This window comes from Dendropsophus ebraccatus, chromosome 10 (genome assembly GCF_027789765.1).
Source record: "Dendropsophus ebraccatus isolate aDenEbr1 chromosome 10, aDenEbr1.pat, whole genome shotgun sequence".
Taxonomy (NCBI): Eukaryota; Metazoa; Chordata; class Amphibia; order Anura; family Hylidae; genus Dendropsophus; species Dendropsophus ebraccatus.
Window position 1 is genome coordinate 15,453,397 of NC_091463.1, and position 11,784 is coordinate 15,465,180.

The following is an 11,784-nucleotide window of genomic DNA, read 5'->3' on the forward strand; positions in this document are numbered from 1 at the left end:
GAATACACCACTTCCTGCAGGACATACAGCAGCTGATAAGTACAGAAAGACTGGCCATTTTAAATAGGAGTAATTTACACACCTGTATAACTTTCTATCACTAGTTGATTCAAAAAGATTTTTTATATGCTGGAGTTCCCCTTTAAACGAGTTGTCTAGTTTAGAGATACAATAATGTCATGCCTATTCTGGGAATGTGGAGGAACAGAAGAGACAAGTAAACCCCCTTGTATTGTGAAGAAAACATTATAGGGGGCAATATATCCAGACAAGTACAGGGGATCCCACCTACCATGTGCCATTTATAATACCAAGGTCTACTTGAGCCGATTGGGTGCATCTACCACTTCTTCACCCTCTATAACTAACAAAAACGTCCCTAATAACGTCATCTGAAATCTATTATTTTGGCCCCTTAACACCTCCTGTAGTTACCCCATGGGGCTGGGTGGTGCATCATGGTGCCCCCCTGAGCTGGTGAGGTGCCACAATTACCAGCTATGCCCTGGCACTCACTAAGAGAACATTGTGAGCCCCGGGCAGCAGCTCACACCCAGTGTCGCCATGTACCTTATCTGCCAGAGTCTGGAACTATTTAATGGCTCACAGGTAATGCTTCCCCAATGTAGCCAGTGATAGACGTAGTAAGAGCTGAGTTTGTAATTCAGCACAATGTGTTGTGATATCATCATCCGATAACCTATAGGTTGCTGCGGTTTTACTACTACAGTCTATGGGGCAGTACAATTGTGGCTGGGTGTGGATAGGTTCTGTTCCAGTGCATTATCCCATGAAAGAGTAAACTCAGCTCTGCTACATCTGTGCTGTGTGTCATAACACAGCAGTGATCTCCTATGCAGAACAGCTGTCACAGGGTCCTAGGGCAGAACATCTATCAGTCCCTGTGAGCATGTGCCGCCTGTCAGCTGTGGTCACCCCTATGGCCACCTGTTACTACTGCACCCTTTCACTGCTAGACTGATTTTGTAGAACCTGACCCCTGACTGTCTTTGTCTCTTGTCTTTATAGATGTTTCATGCCTGTGAAGGTCCTGGCCTGTCCTTCATATGTTTCATGGGATATGATCTCCTGGAATACTTCAGTATCTATGGGACAGCCCTGTCTATGTGGGTGTCACTAATAGGTAAGCATGCCCACTATAATCTGGGTAAATACAGACTCCAGATCAGTCCCCCTAAATAGAGACCCCCAAACCAGACACTCTAAAGGCAGACCCCAAACCAGGGCATGTATACACACAGATCCTAGACCAGACCCCCTAAATAGAGACCCCCCAAGCCAGACACTGTAAATGCAGACCCCAAACCAGGGCATGTATACACACAGATCCCAGACCAGACCCCCTAAACTAAAACATATGCCAGACCAGACCTCTCAATTATAGACCTTAGACCTGACCCCCTAAATACAGACCCCAGATCAGACCTCTTAAATAGTCTCCCAAACCCCCAAGCCAGACACTCTAAAGGCAGACCCCAAACCAGGGCATGTATATACACAGATCCCAGACCAGACCCCCTAAACTAAAACATATGCCAGACCAGACCTCTCAATTATAGACCTTAGACCTGACCCCCTAAATACAGACCCCAGATCAGACCTCTTAAATAGTCCCCCAAACCCCCAAGCCAGACACTGTAAATGCAGACCCCAAACCAGGGCATGTATATACACAGATCCCAGACCAGACCCCCTAAATAGAGACCCCCAAACCAGACACTGTAAATGCAGACCCCAAACCAGAGCATGAATATACACAGATCCCAGACCAGACCCCCTAAACTAAAACATATGCCAGACTAGACCTCTCAATTATAGACCTTAGACCTGACCCCCTAAATACAGACCCCAGATCAGACCTCTTAAATAGTCCCCCAAACCGATTAAATACAAACCTCACAATAACTACAGACCCCAGAACAAACCCCTCAACCCCCAAACTAGAGTCCTTAAATACACATTCTAAAACTGTACCCTAAATACAGACCCCCAAACCAGACACTCTAAATGCAGACCCCAAACCAGAGTATGTATATACATAGACCCCACACCAGACCCCTAATCTAAACCCCCTCAAATATAGACAACCCCCCCCCCCCCCCGAAACATTAAATACAGACCCCCAGACCAAACACTCTAAATGCGGACCCCCAAACCAGAGCATGTATATATAGACCCCAGACCAGACCCCCTAAGCTAAAACCCTCAAATATAGACCTCAGACAGACCCCCTGAATAAGGACCCCAGATTAGACCTCTTAAATAGTCCCCCCGATACCCCACCCCACATTAACTATATACTCCAGACCAAACCCCTCTCAACTCCCTTAACCCCCAAACTAGACCCCCTAGTGCCCTAAATACAGACCCCCTAAACTAATATATACACCAGACCAATCTTCAAACTATAGATCCCAGATTAGCCCATCCTAAATACAAATCATAGACCAGTCCTCTTAAATAGGACCCCCCCCCCCCCCCTATATAAATCCAGGGCAGACCCCTTAAATACAGAACCCAGATCAGACATGCAGATACTTACCTCTCCTTATTCCTGAAGTCTCCTGCTAGTATGAAATCTCTAATGGTGTCATGGTCCTCAGTATATGATGACGTTGTACGTTAAAGGCTCTACAGACACCAGAAAAACCGGGTCTATATGACTCCCCCATATCCCCAAGTATTGTGTTAGGATTAGCATAATCTTATGTGCCAGTGCCAGGTTCTGCTTCTGTACCTCGCCAGTCACCTACTTGGAGCCCCATCAAGCACCAGGACCTGGTTGGGTCTGCTGCCTCGGCACCTGTGGTTACACTCTTGCTTTCATGTCTTCCTTGATAACCTCATGTGACGTCTATTATTTCTTCAGCACTTGGTGACTTTGATGAACCCAGGAGGTCAACCGTTGTCATGTTCGGCGTCCTCACCATTGCTGTCAGGATATATCAGGATCGTTTGGGATATGGTGTCTACTCTGGGCCTATTGGAACCGCAGTGTTGATGATTTCCGTGAAATGGGTAGGTCTATGCTTGTTGTGGTAGGAGTTGAGTCTGAAATATTTGATATATTTGAGTCTAATAATATTTTTTCATTGTTTTCTAGTTGACAAAAATGAAGGAGAAGAAGGGCTTGTATCCAGATAAAAGTGTCTACACCCAGCAGATAGGGCCAGGCTTCTGCTTCGGAGCCTTGGCTTTAATGCTACGCTTCTTCTTTGAGGTATGTTCCCTATGTGTTATCTAGACCTTATGTTCTTTAACTCTGGTATAGACAACCCATTTGTTTAAAAGTTAGTTCTCAATGTACAGTATGATCTAGATTCGAGATAGTTCTTTTCATGATAGTCCACCTTTTACAGATGGACCCTAAAGGTGCCTTAACTCAAGAACTCCAATTGTCGTTGTGCCATGGCTCTGGAACCCTATGGGTCACTGCATTATTAGAACCCAGGGAATACTGGATACCATTTCATGGAATGCCAAGGTCTCACTGTCCCATTGGCATAGGTTTCAGTGTTCCACTGTGCCATTGTTCTAAAACCAGAAGTGATATTGGTCGCTGTTTAGGTTCATGGACTATTGTTCTAAATCCAAAAGTAACCAGTGTAGTGTACTAGAACCCAGGTAGTGCCAGTATACTATTACATGGAATACTAAGGTTTCATTGCCTCATTGGCATTGGTTTCAGTGTTCCACTGTGCCATTGTTCTAGAACCACAAGTGATATTGTGTCGCTGTTTTGGTTTCTTTGGTTCTTGGATAGCGTTGAGCAGAGAGGCTGAACTGTTTGGGTTTGGCAAGGTTCTTCCAACCCAAACGCTCAGCATTTGACTGCAGGGGTTGGATGCAGCTCTAGGGCATCTTGAAAAACATGGATACACCATAGCATTCAGGTCTGGAGAAAGTTGTTGAACCCGAACAGTTAGGCCTCTCTGCTCAACACTATTCTTGGACTGTTGTTCTGTAACCATAAGTACCCATGTAGTGTTCTAGAACCCAGGAAATACTGTATACTGTATATACAAAATACACAAAAAGTTTTATTTTAAAAAAAATATTCACAGTAATACAAGTAATGTTTTTGCACACTGTTGTCTTATTCATACATGTTCTAATCTCTCCAGGAATGGGACTACACCTACGTGCACAGCTTCTACCATTGCTCACTTGCCATGTCCTTCGTCCTTCTTCTTCCTAAGGTCAACAAAAAAGCAGGAAATGGGACTGATCCGGCCAAAATGACCTGGTCCACATTTTGCTGCTGCTCATGTTAAAGCCTTCAACATGGGACATCTGTTAACTATTGCTAGTCCTGCTCAGCTGCCTATAGGCTACTTTGGGGGTCACAGATTTTCGACAGATTTTGTGAATTCTTAAAAGGCGAAGACAACATATTGAGTCTCAAGTCTTTAGTTTTTTTCTGTCCAGAACAAGACGTAAAAAATTTCTGACTCAAAACATTGAAGAAGATTTCCACTGAACAGGAAATGGCGATGTTCAGTAGCTATATCTTTTTTGTACGATTTTTTTGTACTTATTTAATGCAGTTTGTATATTTTTTTAATTTTATATATAATGTTCTGATGTGTAGACTACAGAGATGGGTGATAATTTATGGATGTTTTTTATTGGTTATTAAAATTATTCTGTTTTATTCCTTTCTCCATTATTCCCAATCACAGTGATTTTTTCTTTAAATTAGTGACCGTTTCTTCGTTGGTTGTCCACCTCTGGTGTTGTAGCCCAAGCCTTAAATATAGTATATGGGGATTCACTAAGAAACTGGAAACGAACATCCAGCACTTTCCACTAAAAGCAATTTTCTTTATTACTTCACTGTAAAATTATACTAACAGTGGTAGTCTGATGTGTTTTGGCCTTATTCATAGAGATCCACAGAGTCACTGGTGGTGTAACTAAAACGGTTACTTTGGTTTCTGGTTCTTATGTGAAATCTGAGGGAAACCTGACAATACACTTTTGAGTATGACAGCTCTATTGGAAGATGGTTGTTATTACTAGAGTATTATTAGATGTCAACAACTTGGAGGATCGGAGAAGTAGACCAACACTTTCCAAGTTTTTCAACAAGATCCTAGGTATCATATTTGCCTGTTCCGGACTACATTCCCGCCTAATTCCGTGTGCCATATTGCCACTCTTCTGCATGACCCAGACTGCTCACCCTCCTGGTGTCCCTTGAGCCATTGGACCAACTGTCACTAACATTGAGACTAATCTTAGAGGTAGTGACCTGGTAGCCCCTAGCAAAGACCAGATACTCATAGGTGAACACCTAGGGGCTACTTATACAATGCCCTTGAGAGTGGCCCAAAGCCAAATTGGTAGGGTAGCTCAGTGGGCCCACACCCATTGCCTTTTACCATCCACAAGGCCTAGCAAGGAAAGTGTATGAGACCCACCAAGCCAACTTTTTGTTTCTGATGTCTTACAGACCCTTTGTGTTGCATTGTCTAGGCGTGCTTCTCGGACCACTCCTTGTCACGTCTTGTGGATTGCTGAGTAAACATCAACACTGCCTCATTACTCATCTCCGATCTGGTTCTTATAAACATGACGGCACATTACACTGACAGTATCTGCTCTCGTGTGCTAACCCTTTCTTGGGGTTGAATTATGGAAATCTCTCAGACAACTCTTCAATGTGGTCTACTAGGGGGCAAGTGTATGTCATCACTGTATGGTGAATGAGGACGTAACCCCATGAACGGGGAGAAGTCATTTGCTTGTCTTAAATGGTGTTTCTTATATGGCTATTGTTCCAGTGTTACACAAGACAGTAAATAAAAATTATATAGAAGTAAAAGCAGTCATGTAGTAATAAAAAAATTGGCAAGACTGTGAATTTTTCCCGACAAGACTGAGGCCCCTAGTATAAAGCCAAACAATAGCTTGGCTCATCCCCTGGCTAGCTGGCCCTCTGATGACAATTATCTGTCTGTGTGTACTGTCCTCTGCCAATCGTCCTGCCCTCATTTTATCCATTTGCTTGGTTGGGTTGCCAAATAACTTGCAATCTGAGATGGAAACCTGTTACTGTGGGTGGCAGCCAAGCCGCAGGGTCATCCATTGTGTGTAATGTAACGTTCAGTACTGAGAGGCGTAATTAATGGTTCTGTCCAAGGATCGGCTCGACATAAACTCCATGTTAGCTCACAGTTTCGTAAAGCGTATCAATACGAAATTTAACATATCTTTTTAGAGAAAAGTGTCATCTTTTAGTTTCCTTTTCTGCAGGATCTTTGTAAAGAAACCGGATCAGTCTCACTTAATGTCCATCTAATGTGCAACAGAAAATACCAGACAGGGACGAGGAGAGAGGAGGGGGATGCAGCTGCAGTAGCTTTTCTTGAAAAGGGTTTTGGGGTGAAACAGACTGATGAGCCATCCACAAGGTCATCCCTACCGATCAGCTGATCAGTGTCTGCACTGTTATCAGGATCGGAAGCTCCATTCACTGTGTGGAGGCCGGACCTGGTTCCCGTTCACTTGAATGGAGTACAGGTGCACACACGTGACCACAGCTCCATCCCAATGGGACACCTAGGACCCTGTTCTCAAGATCACTGGAGTCCCAGCAGTTGGATCCCCTGATCATACACCTATCCTGTTGTAATGGGAGAACAACCCCTTTAAGTGACAGGTGCAATTGGCCACAGTCTGTCAATTAAATACTGCAGACATTTTACAGAGGAGAATGGTGAAATATCCTCTTGTTACCATTGGCCGGGTCGTCTAGGACATGTTTGAAGAGCGGATTCAGACCAAAAATAACAAGTCTCAGCTTTCCCGTTTACAGTGTTAGGGGATGGCAGATCCATCTATGCAGCTTCCTCTACATGAGCGGCATTGGAAGTCGGAGTCCTTATATTCTATACACAGTTGGAACCTCTGTGATTTTAGATATTGGGGAGGCAGAAATAAGGAATCCATATGGGGTATATGATGATGGTCACAGCAAGTTCCAATCAATGTTTAGGAGGGTGGAATACTCTAATGGTGTGGTGATGTTATGTGGGCTCTCTGTGTATCCCGATGGTAAGGATAGGCTCACTGTATAGCTGGTACTACCATGTGGGTACTGTGGATATCCCAATGTGGGAGATCAACAAAGCCTACACTGTTATAAGCACCTATAGCTGGTACTCTTATGTGGGTATTATGGATAGCCCAAGATAGGGATGAAAGAGACCTATACTGTTATTAGACGCTATGGCTGGTACTCTTATGTGGCCAATGTGAATAGCCCAATGTGGGTATCAAAGAAGACTATACTGTTATGAAACCCTATGGCTGGTACTCTTATGTGGGTACTATGGTTAGCCCAAGATATGGTTGAAAAAAGCCTATACTGTTATTAGACCCTATGGCTGGCACTCCAATGTGGCCACTGTGGATAGCCCAATGTGGGGATCAAAGATGACTTTACTCTTATGAGACCCTATGCCTGGTACTCCTATGTGGGTCCTGTGACCAGCCCAATGTGTGGATCAAAAAAGACTACACCGTAATGAGATCCTATGGCTGATACACTTATGTGGGTGCTATGGATAGACCAATATGATGATCACAGATGCCTACACTGTTATGAGATTCTATGGCTGGTACTCTTATGTTGGTGCTATGGATAGACTAATATAGGGATCAAAGAAGCCTACACTGGATAGCCCATTATATGCATGAAAGAAGCCTACACTGTTATGAGACCCTATGGCTGGTACTCTTATGAGAGTGCTATGGATAGCCCATTATATGCATGAAAGAAGCCTACACTGTTATGAGACCCTATGGCTGGTTCTTTTATGGTCAATGTGGATAGCCCAATATAGGGATCAAGGAAATCTACACTGTACCTACAGTATGGCTGGAACTCTTATGTGGGTACTGTAGATAGGCCAAGATATGGATCAAATAGATCTCATAGAGGCCAATACATTAGTATACACTACAAACCAAGCATATACTGTGCTAACAAGCCATTGATGGCCTCCTGCCTAATATGTGCTATCAATAGCTTGTCACCTATATCTAATCAATATTCAGTATTTATCATCTATCTGGCAGCAACATGTCCATCACTATGAGAAGAAATCCATCAGAGCAAGAAAATAGGTGAAGGAATCCATGAAATGCTCAAAAATGACTAAAAGTGACTTGTCGGAGGCCTTCAGGAAGCGGCGGGCGGGTTGTGCGAGGCAGAACATGCACCTGACGTCTCTCCATGGTGTTACTGAACAAATTTATAGGTCTATTGAATACTAATAAAAGAGAAATTACTGGCAGTCCTGTCTGAGGCCACGTATGCTGCAAAATCACCGCTTATAACTCACTGCAGTCAATACCAGATGGGCTGAAATCATTGCACAGGCCAGGTAGAGGAGCAAGCCGTCAATGAGGCCAGGAGGCGCCGGCTAAGCCCAAGACTATCAGGAAAAGCTCAGGGACTGAGCGAGGAAAGAATGTAGGAAGAATATGTAGGGGACGGAGCCATATATACCAGCCAATGAGGCTAAGAAGTCATGGACGCCAAAAGTCACCATGGCCACCAAAGGGACAAAAATCTGTTTCTCCATACACAGCAATGATATAACCTTTTCACTTGTACAATAGTGAATAAATACACAGCAACTATTCATCCTATAAGATGTATACACAGCAAAGCTATACACACTGTACATACAACATAGCTATACACACACTATACCATACATACAACATAGCTATACACACTATACTATACATACAGCACAGCTATACACACACTATACTATACATACAGCACAGCTATACACACACTATACTATACATACAGCATATCTATATACACACTATACTATACATACAGCACAGCTATGCACACTATACTATACATACAGCACACCTATACACACTATACTATATATACACAGCACAGTTATACACACTATATTACACATGCAGCATATACACACACTATACTATACATACAGCACAGCTATATACACTATACTACACATACAGCATATACACACACTATACTATGCAATCGACATAGCTGTACACACTCTACTACACATACAGCATAGCTATACACACACACACACTATACTATACATACAGTATAGCTATACACACACTCTACTACACATACAGCATAGCTATACATACACTATACTATACACACAGCATAGCAGAGACTACATATGAGAGACTTTCCTATTTCTTCAAGCACCTCAACCCTAGCTATGTCCTGCTAGTGAGCCATGCAACGAGGCCGCTGTAGACCTTGAATAATGGGACTCTTTTCCACACTGGGCAGCTATCCTCTTCTATCCAACGGGCTAGGTTTCTTTACTGGTTTCCCCGATGGCAAGCTTTACCCTCTAGGTGGAGCCTGTGTTCCTGGATCTGTGTCAGTCAGTGCCCATGGACAGCATAAGGCAGATGTTCATACCCGTGGATGTAAGTACTTCTCTCTAAAGTCCCCACAGCTGAGTACCTAAGGGCCTTGATAGGACCAATCTTTCTCCCTAACCTGCAGGTAGTCCACTGTCACCACCGCTGGTTCAGTCTAAAGGTTTCTCAGTCAAGCTAAAGTCAGTTCAGTCAAGTCTAAAGTCTAACTCCAGTATCGCAAAGTGTCTAGAGACTGTATTCCTAAAGTATTATCCTTCAGGTGTACCTTCAAGTGTATCCTTGTCTCCCATGTACCCAGCTCACTAAGGGGATCTCATTCAGCAAAGTGATCTACTGTACTGTTTATTCTATAATAGTAAAATGAAAGAGACATGTGGCACTCACCCAAAAGTAGTGGGGTCTTCTATGTTTTCATAGACTGGGCTTGACAAAGCAGATTCATGCACTGGGCTTGACAAAGCGCACCTGTAGCGCAAAACTGTTGCCTCTCTAGACATGCCCGCTTGCCATCTTCCCCCTTCCCTGCCTGCACTTCGTGTCCATGAATAAATAGAAGACCCCACTACTTTTGGGTGAGTGCCACACGTCTCTTTCTTTTTACTATTATAGACTGTCTTACCTCTGTGTGTTCACCATCCTAGGAGTCTGTTCAGACACAATTTTTTTGCTGATTGCTCATTTACTATGCTGCTATAGCAGTGGTGCCGACCTCTCTCTCTCCTGGACACTGTTTATTCTATGCTGCACCTTAAAAGGGAAGCCATCACCATGAAAATTCTACCGAAGCTATCGGCATCATGTTGAAAACTTCTTAAAGGGAACCTGTCACCAAGACAATGTTATCTAATCTATCTATATTATGTTATAGAGTGTTATAGAGCAGAAGGAGCTGAGCGGATTGATATATATCTTGATATATAACTTGTAATTTATTAATTGAAATCTCTGATGTTTCCATGCTAAGAGTCCAGTCCATTGAGTGACACTGCCCACTGGACTCCAAAATGATCAGGGATTTTAATCAACATGTTACAAGTTACACTGAACCTTTTCCCATAAAGATAAATATATATACAGTATATATATCTAATCAGTTCTTTCTGCTCTATAACATGATGGCGATAGATTAGATAGCATTGTCTTGATGACAGGTTCCCTTTAAGAAGACCGAACCCTGAGGAGCTCCCCAAACCCCCCCTTCCCCCCCATTGTATCCCCCTCCTCCTCCTTTACCAAGCCTTACATCAGGCACAATGCAGTCAGACAGGGAACATTCTCCCGGCATCAACAAACCCAGACTCCTCCATCAGGCACCAGGTAGAGAAGTGTGATCCGTCACTGCACACAACACGTCTCCTCTGCACTAGTGTCCAGTGGTGGCGGCTTTACACCCCTCCATCTGACACTGGGCATTGTGCTTGGTGATGTAAGGTCAGCATGCAGCTGCTCAGCCATAAGGCACAGTCTTTGTGCTAATACCAGATGAGGTCTGGTCTCTGCAGTTATGGAACCAGCAGTGTTAATGATTTTCATCCACTACAGGAATCCCCATAGAAACCTTCCTCTGCGCTGGCCAGCAGAGAGCACTGTGTGATTTTTAAATAGTAGTAAATATACAAATCAAATCTGTATAACATTCTAACATCAGTTTTGAAAGGATTGTTATACTCAGTATAGTTATGCTCAGCCAATCGCGGCTGAGCAGCTGATGACGCCTCCCGAAGATGACGTCATCGACCAAGATGGTGGCCAGGGTCGACAGCAATTGAGTAAGTATAATGCCCCACACTTCCGGGGTGGGTGGAACACGGGGAAGGGGGCCATTCACTTAAATAACACACTTTACAGAGTTGTATAACTTTGTAATGTGTGTTATTTAGTGTATAAATGTTAAACGCCGCACTACCCCTTTAAGTAGGAGGGGTTTTCCACCAGAGTATAAATTTCAAAAAATGGCACTAATACAGGTGGGGAGGGGGATGGAGAAGCCATGCTTACCCCCGTGTCATGCACCGTGCCTCCTGGTCAGTGCTGTCCAACCTCTGCTACTGACTGTCGTCTGACAGTTATCTCTCCCGTCTTCCATAATCACAGGAACGTTTGCCATGGCCGAGCGTTCCTGTGTTCTTCATAGGTCACATGACCACTCTGCCTGTGTTTCCTTTACTTCCTGTGATGTCACGTTACATTTCTGTTTCCTGTTCCTGCCAGGGAGGGAACAGTGAGTCATCAGGTGGGTGGGGTTATGCATCCACATTCCTTTAGCCACACCCCTAACATCTAACTAACATCTGAGCCCTGTAGAAACTGCAGCAGAATGGGCAGCTTGACATGACAAATAGTTGC

At 43.8% G+C, this 11,784-nt stretch overlaps 2 protein-coding genes across 6 annotated transcripts in view; one reads left to right on the forward strand and one right to left on the reverse strand.

Moving 5' to 3' along the window:
- Positions 1–4,675, forward strand: part of MYMK (myomaker, myoblast fusion factor) — a 45,351-nt gene extending 40,676 nt beyond the window's left edge. For all 5 annotated transcript variants that reach the window (XM_069986857.1, XM_069986854.1, XM_069986858.1 and 2 more), the window contains 4 exons: positions 1,030–1,144; positions 2,891–3,039; positions 3,125–3,241; positions 4,146–4,675. In XM_069986857.1, coding sequence (XP_069842958.1) covers positions 1,030–1,144; positions 2,891–3,039; positions 3,125–3,241; positions 4,146–4,295 — 531 coding nt within the window. In that variant the 3' untranslated portion in view covers positions 4,296–4,675. The remainder of the gene's footprint in view (positions 1–1,029; positions 1,145–2,890; positions 3,040–3,124; positions 3,242–4,145) is intronic.
- ADAMTSL2 (ADAMTS like 2) overlaps positions 1–11,559 on the reverse strand; it is an 88,326-nt gene extending 76,767 nt beyond the window's left edge. The window contains exon 1 of the mRNA XM_069986850.1: positions 11,437–11,559. The gene's annotated coding sequence lies outside the window, so the exon portion shown is untranslated. The remainder of the gene's footprint in view (positions 1–11,436) is intronic.
- Positions 11,560–11,784: the final 225 nt, after the last annotated feature.